At 51.1% G+C, this 18722-nt stretch overlaps 1 protein-coding gene across 2 annotated transcripts in view; it reads left to right on the top strand.

Moving 5' to 3' along the window:
• tomm34 (translocase of outer mitochondrial membrane 34) overlaps positions 1–18722 on the top strand; it is a 42254-nt gene that overhangs the window by 15679 nt on the left and 7853 nt on the right. Inside the window, exons 4-7 of one of the 2 annotated variants that reach the window (XM_068000196.1) lie at positions 74–240; positions 978–1125; positions 3734–3860; positions 14888–17638. In XM_068000196.1, the coding sequence (XP_067856297.1) occupies positions 74–240; positions 978–1125; positions 3734–3860; positions 14888–14992 (547 nt within the window). In that variant the 3' untranslated portion in view covers positions 14993–17638. Of the gene's footprint in view, positions 1–73; positions 241–977; positions 1126–3733; positions 3861–14887; positions 17639–18722 lie in introns of those variants that run through there. The other variant, XM_068000197.1, reaches the window with a different exon arrangement.

Genomic DNA, 18722 nt, shown 5'->3' with positions numbered 1-18722 from the left:
AGTAAATTCAGCGTATTGAACATTTGTTCTGATTTACGTGTCAGTTTGTTTTTTTCTTCCCTCCCTGTCGCAGAATGAGGAAGGTTTTGATCGAGATGGAAGGTGATGGTTGGCGCCAGAATCTCCCTCGGATGCCGTCGGTGCCCCTCGAGGTTCAGCGGAGATGGGAACCCAGCGCCTCCGTGAACGGGAACACAACCGCACAGCCGAGGGGCCTGCAGCAGAATGGAGGAGACACAGGTGAGAGGATCAGGGCCTGTTTCCCCCCCCCACCCAAATTCTCAGTGGTTGAACTGCCCACTGTCACAGCTGGACGAAGGGGTGGCAAATAACACTGTTACCCGTCCCAACTATCAGTTAAAACATCTGTAGCCAGAATTCCGTAACTAAATGCAGTCACACATACAAAATTCACCATCTGGTAAACTAGCGAACGAGTGGTGACTGGTTGGCTCGGGGAGTTAGGGACTGACCTTTCACCTCTGGGACCTGAGCCTTAAGTCTCCGAGGTTTCACTGGTGGAGCAGACCCTCGCTGCAAAATGAGGCCCCTGACCTCTTGCACCTGATTCCCGGCACGTTCGGTTCACTGAGCTGCGATTCTGATGTGAGCAAGGCCTGTGCCTGTTTAAGTTAAAAGGACTGTGTGCGATGATGCACGGGATCTAAGGAGGGTGTGGGAGGGTTAACGGGGCCTAAGGAGGGTGTGGGAGGGTTAACGGGGTCTCGAGGGTGTGGGAGGGTTAACGGGGTCTAAGGAGGGTGTGGGAGGGTTAACGGGGTCTAAGGAGAAATTTCAGGCACCTAGAGCATTCCAGGTCTGGTTTGTAACACTTGGATGCGGAGTGAAGCTCCTTCTACCCTATCGGGAGTACGAGCAATCTGAAAACTCCTGATGTAGAACAGCAAGCTTAAAATAAGGTACTGGGAGGACAACTTTTCATTTCAGTGCCCTACATATCTGCATTGTGTTGTCAGCTTCCATCAGCCACATCCTCGAGCGAGCCAAGTCTCTGAAGGAAGAAGGGAACGAGTTGGTGAAAAAAGGAGAGCACAGGAAAGCAGTGGAGAAATATAGTGCGAGTCTGAAGCTGAATAACAAGGAGTGTACCACCTATACCAACAGGTACACAAGCAGCATGGTCTGTATCTCTCAGTGATTATACCGTACACACGCGGGTGAGAAGTGTCGTGCACACTTACATGAGTGTGCAGCGCCTTGATTACGGGTCAGTTTGGGACAATGAATCCTAGAAAGGTTACAGCACGGAAGGAGGCCATTCGGCCCATCGAGTCCGTGCCGGCTTTATGCAAGAGCAATCCAGCTAGTCCCACTCCCCTGCTCTATCCCCTTAGCCCTGATTCCTAGGTGATTCGTGAGTGCAAGTGTGACTAGGCAAGAAACATAGATATTTGTAATGTAGCAATACCCAGTATCTTAAAATCCACACTCTCCGGAACTCAGTTCTTTGAGATAAAGTAACGCTGAAAATAAAAACGGAAAGTGTTGAAAATAAATAGCAGGTCAGTCAGTATCTGAAAAGAAAGAAAGAAAGAAAGACTTGCATTTCTGTAGCACCTTTCACAAGCTCAGGACGTCCCAAAGCACTTTACAGCCAATGAAGTACTTTTGAAGTGTAGTCACCGTTATAATGTAGGAAACACGGCAGCAAATTTGCGCACAGCAAGATCCCGCAAACAGCAATGTGATAATGACCAGGTAATCTGTTTTAGTGAAAAGCAAAATACTGCGGATGCTGGAAAAACTCAGCAGGTCAGGCAGCATCTGTGGAGAAAGAAACATGATGTGGAGATGCCGGTGATGGACTGGGGTTGACAATTGTAAACAATTTTACAACACCAAGTTATAGTCCAGCAATTTTATTTTAAATTCACAAGAAAGAAACAGAGTTAAACGTTTCAGGTCGATGGCCTTGTGTCAGAACTGGAACAAGTTGAAGATTAAACAGTTTTTAAACAAGTACAGAGCCAGGGAAAGAGGTGGAAAGAACAAAAAGGTCTGTGATAGGGTGGAGGGCAGGAATGATAATCATAGAATGGTTACAGCACAGAAGGAGTTCATTTGGCCCATCGAGCCTGTGCCAGCTCTTTGTAAGAACATTCCAGTTAGTCCCATTCTCCTGCTCTTTCCCCACAGCCCTGCAAATTTTCCTTTTCAAGTATTTATCCAATTCTCTTTTGAAAGTTACTATTGAATCTGCTTCCTCCACCCTTTCAGGCAGCGCATTCCAGATCATAACCACTCACTGCGTAAAATTTTCTCCTCATGTCGCCTTTGATTCTTTTGCCAATCGCCTTAAATCTGTGTCCTCTGGTTCTCGACCCTTTCACCAGTGAGAACAGTTTCTCTTTATTTACTTTATCTAAACCCTTCATGATTTTGAACACTTCTGTCAAATCTTCTCTCAACCTTCTCTGCTTTAAGGAGAACAACCCTAGTTTCTCCAGTCTCTCCACATAACTGAAGTCCCTCATCCCTGGAACCATTCTAGTAAATCTTTTCTGCACCCTCTCTAAGGCCTTCACATTGTTCCTAAAGCACAGTGCCAGAATTGGACACAATACTCCAGTTGTGGCTGAACCAGTGTTTTATAAAGGTTCAACATAACTTCCTTGCTTTTGTACTCTATGCCTCTTTTTATAAAGCGCAGAATCCCATATGCTCTTTAGAATTGTGCCCTCTAGTTCATATTGCCTCTCCTCATTCTTCCTGCCAGAATGTATCACTTTGCACTTCTCTGTGTTAAATTTCATCTGCCATGTGCCCACCCATTCCACCAGCCTGTCCGTGTCCTCTTGAAGTCTATCACTACCCTCCTCGCTGTTTACTACACTTCCAAGTTTTGTGTCATCTGCAAATTTGGAAATTGTGCCCTGTACACCCAAATCCAAGTCATTAATATATATCAAGAAAAGCAGTGGTCCTTGTACCAACCCCTGGGGAACACCACTGTACACCTCCCTCCTGTCTGAAAAACAACCGTTCACCACTACTCCCTGTTTCCTGTCACTTAGACAATTTTGTATCCATGCTGCCACTATTCCATGGGCTTCAATTTTGCTGACAAACCTATTATGTGGCACTTTATCAAATTAAATGACAAAAGGGATGATGGTGCAAGGCAAGGAGGAGGGTGGGAATGGGTCAAGTAAAGAAAGAAAAGATGGGTCTAGAGGAGCTGCAACAGCAGAACCAATTGCATCTGTCCGAAAAAGTGGGAGCAGTGGTTATGGTCTGAAGTTATTGAAAACAGTGTTGAGACCAGAAGGTTGTAAAGTGCCACATAAAAGATGAGGTGCTGTTCCTCGAGCCAGGCCATTCAGGGGAGAAATTAGGAAACACTTCTTCGCGCAAAGGGTGGTAGAAGTGTGGAACTCTGTCCCACAGGAAGCAGTAGATGCTAGCTCAATTAATCATTTCAAATCTGAGATCGATAGATTTTTGCTAGCCAAGGGATATGGAGCCAAGACAGGTAAATGGAGTTGGGATACAGATCAGCCATGATCTCATTGAATGGCGGAACAGGCTCGAGGGGCTGAATGGCCTCCTCCGGTTCCTATGACTGTGTGAGCTTCCCTTCTTACAAAAGCCCAAATACAAATGAGGATTGGAACTTCAGTTCCATCCACCTGTGGTTCTGTGTTTTTACCACCACCTGTGCCTTCTTAGTTAACCCAGTCTGTGTTGTGTCTTCTCCCTTCTCTCTCGGCAGAGCCCTGTGCCACCTGTTCCTGAAGCAGTACCATGAAGCGATACAGGACTGTACGGCCGCATTAGGTCTGGATCCCAAAAATTTGAAGGCTTTTTACCGGCGTGGGCAAGCTCGGAAGGAGGTGAAGGTAAGAAAAGTACAGCAATCAAACGAGGGTTTATAACGTTATTAAAACGCGAGTAAATTTCCCATGGCATTGGCCGCGATCAGTTGATGAATAGGAAGTTTTTCTTTTAGCCATATAAGATGGTGATGGAGTGGGAGAGAGACTTCAGAAACTACTGCACTTTGCCACTGTTGGCAGGGGTTGAAACTGTTGATATAGAAATTACAGCATAGAAACGGGCCATTCGGCCCAACCGGTCTATGCCGGTGATTATGCTCCACACGAACCTCCTCCCTCCCTACTTCATAGAATGATCTCACCCTATCAGCATGTTCTTCTATTCCTTTCTCCCTCAAGTATTTATCCAGCTTCCCTTTAAATGTATCTCTGCTATTCGCCTCAACTACTCCTTGTGATAGTGAGTTCCACATTCTGACCAAAGAAGTTTCTCCTGAATTCCTTGTTGGGACTCTAAATATTTCCGTAGGTAGTTTCAATGTTAAATGTTGACAAGTGTGAGTAGAAATTGTGACTACAGGAAATTGGACAGGAAGTGTGTGCACACAAGAATTTTTAATATACACTTGTGGTGTTGCATACAGTAAGTTGGAGTGTATGGTTCCCCTGTTACCCATCTCCGTTGTCTCTGTGTTGCTATTTCTCTCTCTCTTTCTGCTCTAGTTCATTTTCTCTCTCTTCTGATTCCTTCTCCTTAACTCTTCCTTTTGCTTCTCTCCTTTACTTTGCGTGGGAGATGGTGGATGATGTCATGGGGCAAGGACTGACCAACGGATGTAGCTGCATTTGGGGGTTGCAGGGAAAATGTAACTCTGTGGTTGCCTTCCCTTCCCGAACACTCGTGCTTGTCCCAACCCCCTCACACCCGTCATGTCCCCTAACCCTACATCTTCTCACTACCCATTGCCCGTCCTACCACATCCTCACACCCATCACTATCTCTACCTCTTCCCCTTTGAACTACAACATAAAACCCCTTTATCCACCCCTCTTCATTGCTCCACTGTCACTTACCCATAACCATACATCCACTCTTCCTCACCCCAAGGGCAGGTGAGATGGGGAGGGGCCAGAGGCCTGCTTTACCCTCAACCAGTTTCCCTCCTGCACTCCCTTCCAATCTGTTTCCCTCAAAGAGGCTTCATTTGCTTTCAAAGTTCAACTTGTTTTTTTTATAAAAGAAATCAAATTAGCATGAGGAAAGAAACTGGATGTCTCCCTTTCTCGCTATTTGTGTCTTTCTCTGCTCTCTCATGGGTATTAGAATCTTCTCACAGGTATAATCCATTAGCATTGACCTTTCCTAAAAATAGGTGAAGTAATTAATTGGCTTTAAAGTTCAACTTTTTTCTTTTGAAAATTAAAGTAACATGACACGAAGAAAGACACACTCTTCACTCACTGCATTTCCTTCAACCACATACACTCCTCCCTCCAGCCCCGATCTGTCTCTCCGCAGGCCCTTGCCTGTGTCTCTTTCACTTTCTAAAGTTTATAGAACACAAAACATAGTCTACAACATGTGTGTAATCAGAAGTCACTTTTCTCTCTCTCGTGCGCACACAAAGCCACTTTTTAAAAAAAACTCTGAATTTTACCTCAGTAAAGCTTTTGAAGTTTGTCCATCAAACAATTTTGAAAAACTTTTCAGCCGACACTAAGAGTAGCTAAGGGAAAAAATATTCCTCGGTATAGCTGACTGAACGCTACTGGTGTATTCTGGGAAATTAGGTATACTGCACATGCACTGAATAATCCAAATGCAGCTCACAGCTTCACAGTTACGGGCAAAAATATCGACTCCAAGTCCAGGCTGAGGCCTTTAAGTGAAAGCTTTAATGAAGGTGTTAAACATGTTGTAAAATATGTAATTTTTTTTCATTTGTCTTTATTTTTGGTTAAACCCTTATTTTGGACACGAGAAATTTCAGTTACTGAGGAAAAAATTGGTGCCTGAAAAAAATTTCAGAAAACATTTTTGAGAACAGAGAGAGCCTCGTGGCCGGATTGTGGAGTCAGAGTGGAAAGTTTACATGGGCCATCTCCATTATAAATGTGGACATCAGAATTTATAATCAAAAAAAGTTGGCTCAAAAAGTGTGACGAAAACGTCACTGCACAAAGTCAAGTGATGCAGAGGGAAAGTGCTTGCAGACGTGAGATTTTGAATATTTTATTGGCAGATCTAGATGGGAACAGTCTGGATTGGATGCATCTTAGGTTGCTGAGGGAAGTAAGAGTGGAAATTGCGGAGGTACTGGCCATAATCTTCCAAACATCCTTAGATACGGGGGTGGTGCCAGAGGACTGGAGAATTGCAAATGTTACACCCTTGTTCAAAAAAAGGTGCAAGGACAAACCCAGCAACTACAGGCCAGTCAGTTTAATCTCAGTGGTGGGGAAACTTTTAGAAACAATAATCCAGGACGTAATTAGCAGTCACTTGAACAAGTGTGGATTAATTAGGGAAAGCCAGCATGGATTTGTTAAAGGCAAATCGTGTTTAACTAACTTGGTAGAGTTTTTTGACGAGGTAACAGAGGGGGTCAACAAGGGCCATGCGGTTGATGTTGTGTATATGGGCTTTCAAAAGGCATTTGATAAAGTGCCACATAATAGGCTTGTCATCAAAACTGAAGCCCATGGAATAAAGGGGGCAGTAGCAACATGGATACAAAATTGGCTAAGTAACAGGAAGCAGAGAGTAGTGGTGAATGGTTGTTTTTCTGACTGGAGGGAGGTGTACAGTGGTGTTCCCCAGGGGTCAATGCTGGGACCACTGCTTTTCTTGATATATATTAATGACTTGGACTTGGGTGTGTAGGTCACAATTTCCAAATTTGCAGATGACACAAAACTAGGAAGTGAAGTGAACAGTGAGGAGGGGCGGTGACAGAGTTCAGGAGGGGCGGTGACAGAGTTCAGGAGGGGCGGTGACAGAGTTCAGGAGGGGCGGTGACAGAGTTCAGGAGGGGCGGTGACAGAGTTCAGGAGGGGCGGTGACAGAGTTCAGGAGGGGCGGTGACAGAGTTCAGGAGGGGCGGTGACAGAGTTCAGGAGGGGCGGTGACAGAGTTCAGGAGGGGCGGTGACAGAGTTCAGGAGGGGCGGTGACAGAGTTCAGGAGGGGCGGTGACAGAGTTCAGGAGGGGCGGTGACAGAGTTCAGGAGGGGCGGTGACAGAGTTCAGGAGGGGCGGTGACAGAGTTCAGGAGGGGCGGTGACAGAGTTCAGGAGGGGCGGTGACAGAGTTCAGGAGGGGCGGTGACAGAGTTCAGGAGGGGCGGTGACAGAGTTCAGGAGGGGCGGTGACAGAGTTCAGGAGGGGCGGTGACAGAGTTCAGGAGGGGCGGTGACAGAGTTCAGGAGGGGCGGTGACAGAGTTCAGGAGGGGCGGTGACAGAGTTCAGGAGGGGCGGTGACAGAGTTCAGGAGGGGCGGTGACAGAGTTCAGGAGGGGCGGTGACAGAGTTCAGGAGGGGCGGTGACAGAGTTCAGGAGGGGCGGTGACAGAGTTCAGGAGGGGCGGTGACAGAGTTCAGGAGGGGCGGTGACAGAGTTCAGGAGGGGCGGTGACAGAGTTCAGGAGGGGCGGTGACAGAGTTCAGGAGGGGCGGTGACAGAGTTCAGGAGGGGCGGTGACAGAGTTCAGGAGGGGCGGTGACAGAGTTCAGGAGGGGCGGTGACAGAGTTCAGGAGGGGCGGTGACAGAGTTCAGGAGGGGCGGTGACAGAGTTCAGGAGGGGCGGTGACAGAGTTCAGGAGGGGCGGTGACAGAGTTCAGGAGGGGCGGTGACAGAGTTCAGGAGGGGCGGTGACAGAGTTCAGGAGGGGCGGTGACAGAGTTCAGGAGGGGCGGTGACAGAGTTCAGGAGGGGCGGTGACAGAGTTCAGGAGGGGCGGTGACAGAGTTCAGGAGGGGCGGTGACAGAGTTCAGGAGGGGCGGTGACAGAGTTCAGGAGGGGCGGTGACAGAGTTCAGGAGGGGCGGTGACAGAGTTCAGGAGGGGCGGTGACAGAGTTCAGGAGGGGCGGTGACAGAGTTCAGGAGGGGCGGTGACCGAGTTCAGGAGGGGCGGTGACCGAGTTCAGGAGGGGCGGTGACCGAGTTCAGGAGGGGCGGTGACCGAGTTCAGGAGGGGCGGTGACCGAGTTCAGGAGGGGCGGTGACCGAGTTCAGGAGGGGCGGTGACCGAGTTCAGGAGGGGCGGTGACCGAGTTCAGGAGGGGCGGTGACCGAGTTCAGGAGGGGCGGTGACCGAGTTCAGGAGGGGCGGTGACCGAGTTCAGGAGGGGCGGTGACCGAGTTCAGGAGGGGCGGTGACCGAGTTCAGGAGGGGCGGTGACCGAGTTCAGGAGGGGCGGTGACCGAGTTCAGGAGGGGCGGTGACCGAGTTCAGGAGGGGCGGTGACCGAGTTCAGGAGGGGCGGTGACCGAGTTCAGGAGGGGCGGTGACCGAGTTCAGGAGGGGCGGTGACCGAGTTCAGGAGGGGCGGTGACCGAGTTCAGGAGGGGCGGTGACCGAGTTCAGGAGGGGCGGTGACCGAGTTCAGGAGGGGCGGTGACCGAGTTCAGGAGGGGCGGTGACCGAGTTCAGGAGGGGCGGTGACCGAGTTCAGGAGGGGCGGTGACCGAGTTCAGGAGGGGCGGTGACCGAGTTCAGGAGGGGCGGTGACCGAGTTCAGGAGGGGCGGTGACCGAGTTCAGGAGGGGCGGTGACCGAGTTCAGGAGGGGCGGTGACCGAGTTCAGGAGGGGCGGTGACCGAGTTCAGGAGGGGCGGTGACCGAGTTCAGGAGGGGCGGTGACCGAGTTCAGGAGGGGCGGTGACCGAGTTCAGGAGGGGCGGTGACCGAGTTCAGGAGGGGCGGTGACCGAGTTCAGGAGGGGCGGTGACCGAGTTCAGGAGGGGCGGTGACCGAGTTCAGGAGGGGCGGTGACCGAGTTCAGGAGGGGCGGTGACCGAGTTCAGGAGGGGCGGTGACCGAGTTCAGGAGGGGCGGTGACCGAGTTCAGGAGGGGCGGTGACCGAGTTCAGGAGGGGCGGTGACCGAGTTCAGGAGGGGCGGTGACCGAGTTCAGGAGGGGCGGTGACCGAGTTCAGGAGGGGCGGTGACCGAGTTCAGGAGGGGCGGTGACCGAGTTCAGGAGGGGCGGTGACCGAGTTCAGGAGGGGCGGTGACCGAGTTCAGGAGGGGCGGTGACCGAGTTCAGGAGGGGCGGTGACCGAGTTCAGGAGGGGCGGTGACCGAGTTCAGGAGGGGCGGTGACCGAGTTCAGGAGGGGCGGTGACCGAGTTCAGGAGGGGCGGGTGACCGAGTTCAGGAGGGGCGGTGACCGAGTTCAGGAGGGGCGGTGACCGAGTTCAGGAGGGGCGGTGACCGAGTTCAGGAGGGGCGGTGACCGAGTTCAGGAGGGGGCGGTGACCGAGTTCAGGAGGGGCGGTGACCGAGTTCAGGAGGGGCGGTGACCGAGTTCAGGAGGGGCGGTGACCGAGTTCAGGAGGGGCGGTGACCGAGTTCAGGAGGGGCGGTGACCGAGTTCAGGAGGGGCGGTGACCGAGTTCAGGAGGGGCGGTGACCGAGTTCAGGAGGGGCGGTGACCGAGTTCAGGAGGGGCGGTGACCGAGTTCAGGAGGGGCGGTGACCGAGTTCAGGAGGGGCGGTGACCGAGTTCAGGAGGGGCGGTGACCGAGTTCAGGAGGGGCGGTGACCGAGTTCAGGAGGGGCGGTGACCGAGTTCAGGAGGGGCGGTGACCGAGTTCAGGAGGGGGCGGTGACCGAGTTCAGGAGGGGCGGTGACCGAGTTCAGGAGGGGGCGGTGACCGAGTTCAGGAGGGGCGGTGACCGAGTTCAGGAGGGGCGGTGACCGAGTTCAGGAGGGGCGGTGACCGAGTTCAGGAGGGGCGGTGACCGAGTTCAGGAGGGGCGGTGACCGAGTTCAGGAGGGGCGGTGACCGAGTTCAGGAGGGGCGGTGACCGAGTTCAGGAGGGGCGGTGACCGAGTTCAGGAGGGGCGGTGACCGAGTTCAGGAGGGGCGGTGACCGAGTTCAGGAGGGGCGGTGACCGAGTTCAGGAGGGGCGGTGACCGAGTTCAGGAGGGGCGGTGACCGAGTTCAGGAGGGGCGGTGACCGAGTTCAGGAGGGGCGGGTGGACCGAGTTCAGGAGGGGCGGTGACCGAGTTCAGGAGGGGCGGTGACCGAGTTCAGGAGGGGGCGGTGACCGAGTTCAGGAGGGGCGGTGACCGAGTTCAGGAGGGGCGGTGACCGAGTTCAGGAGGGGCGGTGACCGAGTTCAGGAGGGCGGTGACCGAGTTCAGGAGGGCGGTGACCGAGTTCAGGAGGGGCGGTGACCGAGTTCAGGAGGGGCGGGTGACCGAGTTCAGGAGGGGCGGTGACCGAGTTCAGGAGGGGCGGTGACCGAGTTCAGGAGGGGCGGGTGACCGAGTTCAGGAGGGGCGGTGACCGAGTTCAGGAGGGGCGGTGACCGAGTTCAGGAGGGGCGGTGACCGAGTTCAGGAGGGGCGGTGACCGAGTTCAGGAGGGGCGGTGACCGAGTTCAGGAGGGGCGGTGACCGAGTTCAGGAGGGGCGGTGACCGAGTTCAGGAGGGGGCGGTGACCGAGTTCAGGAGGGGCGGTGACCGAGTTCAGGAGGGGCGGTGACGACGTTCAGGAGGGGCGGTGACCGAGTTCAGGAGGGGCGGTGACCGAGTTCAGGAGGGGCGGTGACCGAGTTCAGGAGGGGCGGTGAGCCGAGTTCAGGAGGGGCGGTGACCGAGTTCAGGAGGGGCGGTGACCGAGTTCAGGAGGGGCGGTGACCGAGTTCAGGAGGGGCGGTGACCGAGTTCAGGAGGGGCGGTGACCGAGTTCAGGAGGGGCGGTGACCGAGTTCAGGAGGGGCGGGTGACCGAGTTCAGGAGGGGCGGTGACCGAGTTCAGGAGGGGCGGTGACCGAGTTCAGGAGGGCGGTGACCGAGTTCAGGAGGGGCGGTGACCGAGTTCAGGAGGGGCGGTGACCGAGTTCAGGAGGGGCGGTGACCGAGTTCAGGAGGGGCGGTGACCGAGTTCAGGAGGGGCGGTGACCGAGTTCAGGAGGGGCGGTGACCGAGTTCAGGAGGGGCGGTGACCGAGTTCAGGAGGGGCGGGTGACCGAGTTCAGGAGGGGCGGTGACCGAGTTCAGGGAGGGGCGGTGACCGAGTTCAGGAGGGGCGGTGACCGAGTTCAGGAGGGGCGGTGACCGAGTTCAGGAGGGGCGGTGACCGGAGTTCAGGAGGGGCGGTGACCGAGTTCAGGAGGGGCGGTGACCGAGTTCAGGAGGGGCGGTGACCGAGTTCAGGAGGGGCGGTGACCGAGTTCAGGAGGGGCGGTGACCGAGTTCAGGAGGGGCGGTGACCGAGTTCAGGAGGGGCGGTGACCGAGTTCAGGAGGGGCGGTGACCGAGTTCAGGAGGGGCGGTGACCGAGTTCAGGTAGGGGCGGTGACCGAGTTCAGGAGGGGCGGTGACCGAGTCAGGAGGCGGTGACCGAGTTCAGGAGGGGCGGTGACCGAGTTCAGGAGGGGCGGTGACCGAGTTCAGGAGGGGCGGTGACCGAGTTCAGGAGGGGCGGTGACCGAGTTCAGGAGGGGCGGTGAGCCGAGTTCAGGAGGGGCGGTGACCGAGTTCAGGAGGGGCGGTGACCGAGTTCAGGAGGGGCGGTGACCGAGTTCAGGAGGGGCGGTGACCGAGTTCAGGAGGGGCGGTGACCGAGTTCAGGAGGGGCGGTGACCGAGTTCAGGAGGGGCGGTGACCGAGTTCAGGAGGGGCGGTGACCGAGTTCAGGAGGGGCGGTGACGAGTTCAGGAGGGGCGGTGACCGAGTTCAGGAGGGGCGGTGACCGAGTTCAGGAGGGGCGGTGACCGAGTTCAGGAGGGGCGGTGACCGAGTTCAGGAGGGGCGGTGACCGAGTTCAGGAGGGGCGGTGACCGAGTTCAGGAGGGGCGGTGACCGAGTTCAGGAGGGGCGGTGACCGAGTTCAGGAGGGGCGGTGACCGAGTTCAGGAGGGGCGGTGACCGAGTTCAGAGGGGCGGTGACCGAGTTCAGGAGGGGCGGTGACCGAGTTCAGGAGGGGCGGTGACCGAGTTCAGGAGGGGCGGTGACCGAGTTCAGGAGGGGGGCGGGTGGACATGTTGCAGATGAAACTTAATGCAGAAAAATGCGAAGTGATACATTTTGGTAGGAAGAACGAGGAGAGGCAATACAAAATAGAGGGGGCACAATTCTAAAAGGGGTACAGGAACAGAGTGATCTGGGAGTATATGTGCACAAATCATTGAAAGTGGCAAGGCAGGTTGAGAAAGCGGTTAAAAAAGCATTATGGGATCCTGGACTTTATAAATAGAGGCATAGAGTACATAAGCAAGGAAGTCACGATGAACCTTTATAAAACACTGGTTCGACCATAACTGGAGTATTGTGTCCAGTTCTGGGCACCGCACTTTAGGAAGGATGTGAAGGCCTTAGCAAGGGTGCAGAAAAGATTTACTAGAATGATTCCAGGGATGAGGGACTTTAGTTACGTGGATAGACTGGAGAAGCTGGGGTTGTTCTCCTTGGAACAGAGAAGGTTGAGAGGAGATTTGATAGAGGTGTACAAGATCATGAGGGGTCTAGACAGAGTAGATAGAGAGAAACTGTTCCCATTGGCGGAAGGGTCAAGAACCAGAGGACATAGATTTAAGGTGATTGGCAAAAGAACCAAAGGTGACATGAGAAAAAGCTTTTTTACACAGCGAGTGGTTAGGATCTGGAATGCACTGCCCGAGGGGGTGGTGGAGGCAGATTCAATCATAGCCTTCAAAAGGGAACTGGATAAGTACTTGAAAGGAAAAAAATTGCAGGGCTACGGGGAAAGGGCAGGGGAGCGGGACTAATTGGAATGCTCTTGCATAGAGCCGGCATGGACTCGGTGGGCCGAATGGCCTCCTTCCATGCTGTGATGGTTCTATGATTCAGTGTCCTGCTCGTTGTATTATCTAAAAGTTTATCCGACTGATTCGTTCTGCATTCCTTGTGACAGGTTGCTGGATCGTGTCCCACTTTCCTCCTTCCCCCCCGCCCCCCAACCCATCCCTAGAAAGCAGCCGCAGGTGCCCCCCTCACCCCCCCCCCCCCCCCCTCGATAAAATATTACCGCATGTCTCCGAGAGTCCCGGTCTGGGCCCCCGCAGGTTGGCCCCGCCTCCACCACAGAAGCAGCGGTTATGCCCGCGGTTTTTCCCGGTGTACTGGCCACCGGCGATCAGCATGGCGAGTGAGAGGCTGGGGACGCAGAAACTCCGCCTTGGTCTTGGGGGGGGGGGGGGTCCCAGCCCCCTCTGGTGACACTGGGTCTTATTTTGGAGGCTCTGTACCAAACAAGACCTTGCGCAGTTCCTAATCACGGCCAGACCCCGGCGGATCTGGGTCCCAGATTAATTTGCGGCCCTTCCACTGCATTCCCAGCCGGAGTGATGGTGGGGCGAGTGGGGGACCCACAGATTTTCAGCACCCCCCCCCCCCCACCCTTAATTTTCCTGTTATTTTGAACCCTCCCCATGGTGAAAAGTTTGCCTGGTTCAACTTTGCCAATTTCTTATAACCGTGAGCTTGGGTCGCGTCACTTCAAAGCAATCAGTCCAATTCTCCGAATTTTTCTTCATAACTTAAACCCTTGACGTCTAGAATCGTCTTATTGTCCCTCCATCTCGAGGGTATTAATGTCTTTCCTCTGATTAGGTGACTGGAACTATGCCCGGGAATCTGACTATACTGCAGTAGTACACACTCTAGATTTGTACTTTGACCCTCTGTCAATGAGACCCACCAGCTTATTGGACCTTCTCCACGCTCAATTTTATTGGAAAGAAAGACTTGCATTTATATAGCGACTTCAGGACGTCCCAAAGCACTTTATAGCCAATGAAGTACTTTTGAAGTGCAGCCAATTGTGCACAGCAAGGTCCCACAAACAGTAATGTGATAGTGACCAGATAATCTGTTCTATTGATGTTGGTTGAGGGATAAATATTGACCAGGACACCACAGAGAACTCCTCTGCTCTTTGAAATGGTGGCCGTGGGATCTTTTACATCCACCTGAGGGGGCAGACGGGGCCTCGGTTTAACATCTCATCCGAAAGACGGCACCTCCGACAATGCAGCACTCCCTCGGTACTGCACTGAAGTGTCGGCCTAGATTATGTGCTCAAATCCTGGAGTGGGACTTGAACCCACGACCTTCTGACTCAGAGGTGAGAGTGCTGCTCACTGAGCCACGGCCGACACCTACGAAGTGTAACCGTAGACAATTTGTTAGAATCCAGTTCACCGAAGGTATTGGATTTTTAGTACAATATTTCAGATTTGAAATTGTACGTTAGGAACAGGAGGAGGCCATTCATCCCCTCGAATCTGTTCCACCCATTCATTGAGACCATGGCTGATCTGTATCCTAATTTCATTTACCCGCTTTGGCTCCATATCCCTTAATACCCTTGGCTAGCAAAAATCTGTCGATCTCAGATTTAAAATTATTGATTGAACTAGCACCTACTGTTTTTTGTGGGAGAGAGTTCCACACACTCTCCCTTGTCCTAGACTTCCCCCACCAGCGGAAAATGTTTCTCTCTGTCGACCCTATCGATTCCCTTCAAAACCTGCAAACCTCCATCAAATCACCTCTTAACCTTCTATATTCCAGGGAATACAGGCCTAGTTTATGGAATCTCTCCTCATAATCTAACCCTTGGAGCTCTGGTAACATTCTGGTGAATCTGCGCTCCACTCCTTCCAAGGCCAGTATGTCCTTTCTAAGGTGCAGTGCCCAGAACTGAGATCATCTGAAATTAAGTGGATCAGTAGCTTAGAACATGCAGTGTTTGAAGGAGCATGTTCAGCGATACTTAAGAGTTGATTTTCATATTGATTTTATAGTAGTTTTAAAGAAAATATTTTTTTGAACAGTGAAGGACGGGTGGAAATAACATGCTAAGTAATGTTTGATTTCTTCAGGATTACAAGGGCAGTGTTGCTGATCTTCGGGAGATGCTTAATCTGGATCCAAACAACTCAGCTGGTCAACGTTTGTTGCAGGAAGTCAAGAAGCTCATTAAATAAAAGCTTGCTGCTGTTGTGTGGACTCGAACTTCTGAAACTAGTGGGAAATGTTTCCAGCTCTGAATACCTGTACATCAGAAGGGGAGGCTTGGGGCACGTTTCAAACCCCTATATATATATATATATCTGTCTGTATGTTTTTTGCTTTTCAAGGGATTTACGGGTTGGTAGGTCTGTCACCAAAGAGTTGCTGTGGTAGAATATTTGGAATTAAACTGCCTAAAAGATGTAGTGATTGCGACTCGTTCCGCTCGACGCTTATTCCTGCGCAATTAGAACAACATTTGAAAATAGAAACAGCTCCGACACAGCGAGAAACCTGTACTGACCTTGGCAGCAGAGTGTCACCACCTGAATTAAACTCTGTAGATTGCACAGCTATAGCCTGCTTCCAAATGAAGTGTCGCGCGGACTTTGATGTGTAATGTGACGTTTTAATTTTTTCCCCACAGTGTGTAGTTGATTTTTGTCTGGCTGTATTTGCAGGAGTGCACTTTAACCCTTTGGGTTGCATTTTCTTCCCCCTTCCCTTACCCCCACCCCCTTTTCCTGAGGGTGTTGACTCTTTGCTGGAGTACAGTTCCAAGGGAGCACGTGCCCCATTCCAGTATCTGTTAGTGTGGACGGTGAGAGTTGACTGGCCTCACGGCCGAACCTGATTAAGTCCTCACTCCACACACACACTTTCAGATAAGGTTAGTTGTAACCTCCCTCCTGTCTCCTCAGCTGAGGTCCATTAACTCGGCACAAACCAGGCATCGAAACCTGTGTTGGTATTTTTTTTGTAGGATGAAGGTGGTTTGTGTGGGGAGAGGAGGGACGAGCATCAGTGGCCCTTCCTACCTCTGTTCAAGGTTGGTCTCTCTCTCTTTCTCCCCCCCTCCCCCCCACGGCCCAGTGCTCCCCCTTATCTTCATTAACCCCTTCATCTAGACGCTTTGCTTAGTTTCTGACTGCACTGTTGGTTTGGCTCTCCTGAGTGTTCCTGGCTGGGGAACAATACTTAGAATTTAATTGGAACGTGTGTTTTAAAAAAAAAATGTCAACATCTTCACAGAAATAAGGTGGTGGAAGTAAAAATCCATATAATGCAACAAACAGTTTGTATACAGAGGAAGAAAAAATAAATAAATCTGACCACATATCCCATGGAGTAGCAGCAAAACCCTAACAGTGCCGTCACAAACCCTGAAAATATTGCGTTTACTGGGATGTAAGTCACCAATCCCCTGGCATGGAAATCTAGAGTAATCCAAGGGTTTTGCTCTCGGTCAGTGTTACCCAGAGTAACACCGGACCATTGGAATAGTTTTGAGATTCAGATTATTTTGACCCATTGGCCTCCGTTTACTGATGGACAGGAGGAAAGACTGATGCAAGAAAGGTAATACGTCCCCCAAAGACCCCGTACAAATTGTACATTCGATCTCCCGCATGACATGTCTGCACACAGCTAGTAGTACAATGAATTTGGGAGTAAATTGGCAAAATACATTTTTGCTACTGAAGTATTTTTTTTAAAAATTATATATTTCTTTGGTGTTACTAACTCTCTGTTGCTCCAGATTTTGATTGTTGACTTAGAGGAATCATCCATCATAGTTTTAATTTTAAAAAAATTTGTCAAGTTCTACCAACCACTGGTAGCAACTTTTTGGAGTTCAAGAGAAACAGACTTTTCTGCTAATGAAAGTCCAATTCAGTATTTTGAGCAGGAAATCTTTTTTGCACAACTGTTTGGGTGTGTCAGTGATTGCTGCTGCTGATTTGGGGGGTGGGGTTGATATTAAGTGCTGTAGCTCAGGCAAACCTAGAATATTACTTGAGATTAAACTAGAAAAAGTATATTTAAAACATGTAGGGAAGAATATCTTTCCTTGGTGATAACTTTCTGGAATAACCAGGGCAGTAGAGGCAGAAACATTAGTGGGATTTCCTGTAGGGCTTAGATTCGGCTATTCTGAGGGAGAATCTTTTCTCAAAATGGTCAACCGTGTTTAACCTATTCCAGGAGCTCCAATACTGTGCTTCTGTCTAGTGTGGCAGCTAGGGGCCAGGATCTGAGTGTTATGTTGTGCGTTAAGACGCCCAGAACTTTGGCTGGAATTTCTTTTTGTCAGTTACTTTGGACGGCAGTGGTCTTAGTGACAAGTGGTACTTGTCGTCATGCCACTGTCTTGAATGAACTTCAGCCTCAAACTGGAAAAGGCAATTATCAGGAACACTTACACCATCTCAACAGATCAATTTATTAGTTACTGTCAGCCAGCTCGTTTCACACCTACACACTCCCTCCACCCACGGGTAATCAGTGGTGATTGTCTGACGTTAACACATTTTTGCAGGTGTGTAAAGATAGTTCTGTGTGTAATCAACTTATTTAATTAAAAAACACTTTTCAAAAGCTTTTGGAAGTTAGCAAAGGACAAGCATGTTTTAATTATTTATCTTCAGGCTTTAACCAGCCCCTTCACATGGTTTTCATATGCCTGCACTGTTAATGACTTCCTGTCTTTGTGTCTAGTTCCAGAGGGCCTGATGTTTAATTCCAGATATCTCAGGCTGTGTGCTTTTGGTTTAGTTTGAATGTTGTATTGCACTGTAAACCTCTTGGACTCAGGTATTAAACTATTACAGTAATGACAACAGGCAGTGTTTTTATTTTAGTAGAGTGGGGGTGTTACCAGGGTCTAACCCTTGGCTCTCAGGATGGAGATGAAACAAACGGCCACAATTTGAGATTGCTCATATACGTTGAAAAAAACCTGAACCAATTGTCCCTTATTGCCAGCTGCGCCTCAGTGGACGGCACTCTTGCCTCTGAGTTAGAAGGTTGAGAGTTCAAGTCCCACTCCAGAGACTTGAGCACATAAGCCAGACTCCCAATGCAGTACTAAGGGAGTGCTGCACTATCAGCATTGCTGTCTTTCAGATAGGACGTTAAACCAAGGCCCCTGACTGCCCTCTCAGGTGGATGTAAAAATCCCAGATTATTTCAAAGAGCAGGGGAGTTCTCCCTGGTGTCCTGGCCAGTATTTATCAATCAACACCACTAAAAAAAACCAAATTATCTGGTAATTATCAGATTGCTGTTTGTGGGATCTTGCTGTGCACAAAAATCAGCATTTTCTACATTAGAACAGCAACTACACTTCAAAAGTACTTCATTGGCTGTAAAGCACTTTGGGACACCCTGAGAGCATAACAGGCACTATATAAATGCAAGCTCTTTCTTACTACTCCTTACTTGCAGTGGCAAGGCTCAAGCCAAAAATTTGGCTGCCATCTGAGGCTGTGTTGCCTAAACTTATGCCCTTCAATCAAGCTGAATTCAAACGGGTAAATGGCCAGGAATGAGAGACAGGAGATCTACATACCTAAATGCATAAACTGACTTCCTCCCTTTCCTGCACTTTCAGAGCATCAATTTATCTAAATATCACTCCCAGCTCAGTTAAGGGTAATTGGTATTTACCCAAGTGATGAAACCTTCAGATTTGGTGACATTTGCCCATCAAAGATGTATCGGCCAGGACATTGGAACTCCCCTGCTCCTCTTCGACTAGTGCCATGGGATCTTTTGTGTCCACGGGAGAGGGTAGACGGGGCCTCTGTTTAAAAGGTCTTATCCCAAAGATTGTGCTTTCTTTTGAGGCACATTGTAGCCGGAGACTGTGGCAGTAGTACAAACTCTGGAATGCAGCTAATGGGTTTCTGTATTTCACTAAAC

Source organism: Heptranchias perlo, chromosome 19 (assembly GCF_035084215.1).
Source record: "Heptranchias perlo isolate sHepPer1 chromosome 19, sHepPer1.hap1, whole genome shotgun sequence".
NCBI lineage: Eukaryota > Metazoa > Chordata > Chondrichthyes > Hexanchiformes > Hexanchidae > Heptranchias > Heptranchias perlo.
The sequence above is the reverse complement of the archived record's forward strand: the minus strand, read 5'-3'. Positions and strand labels throughout refer to the sequence as shown.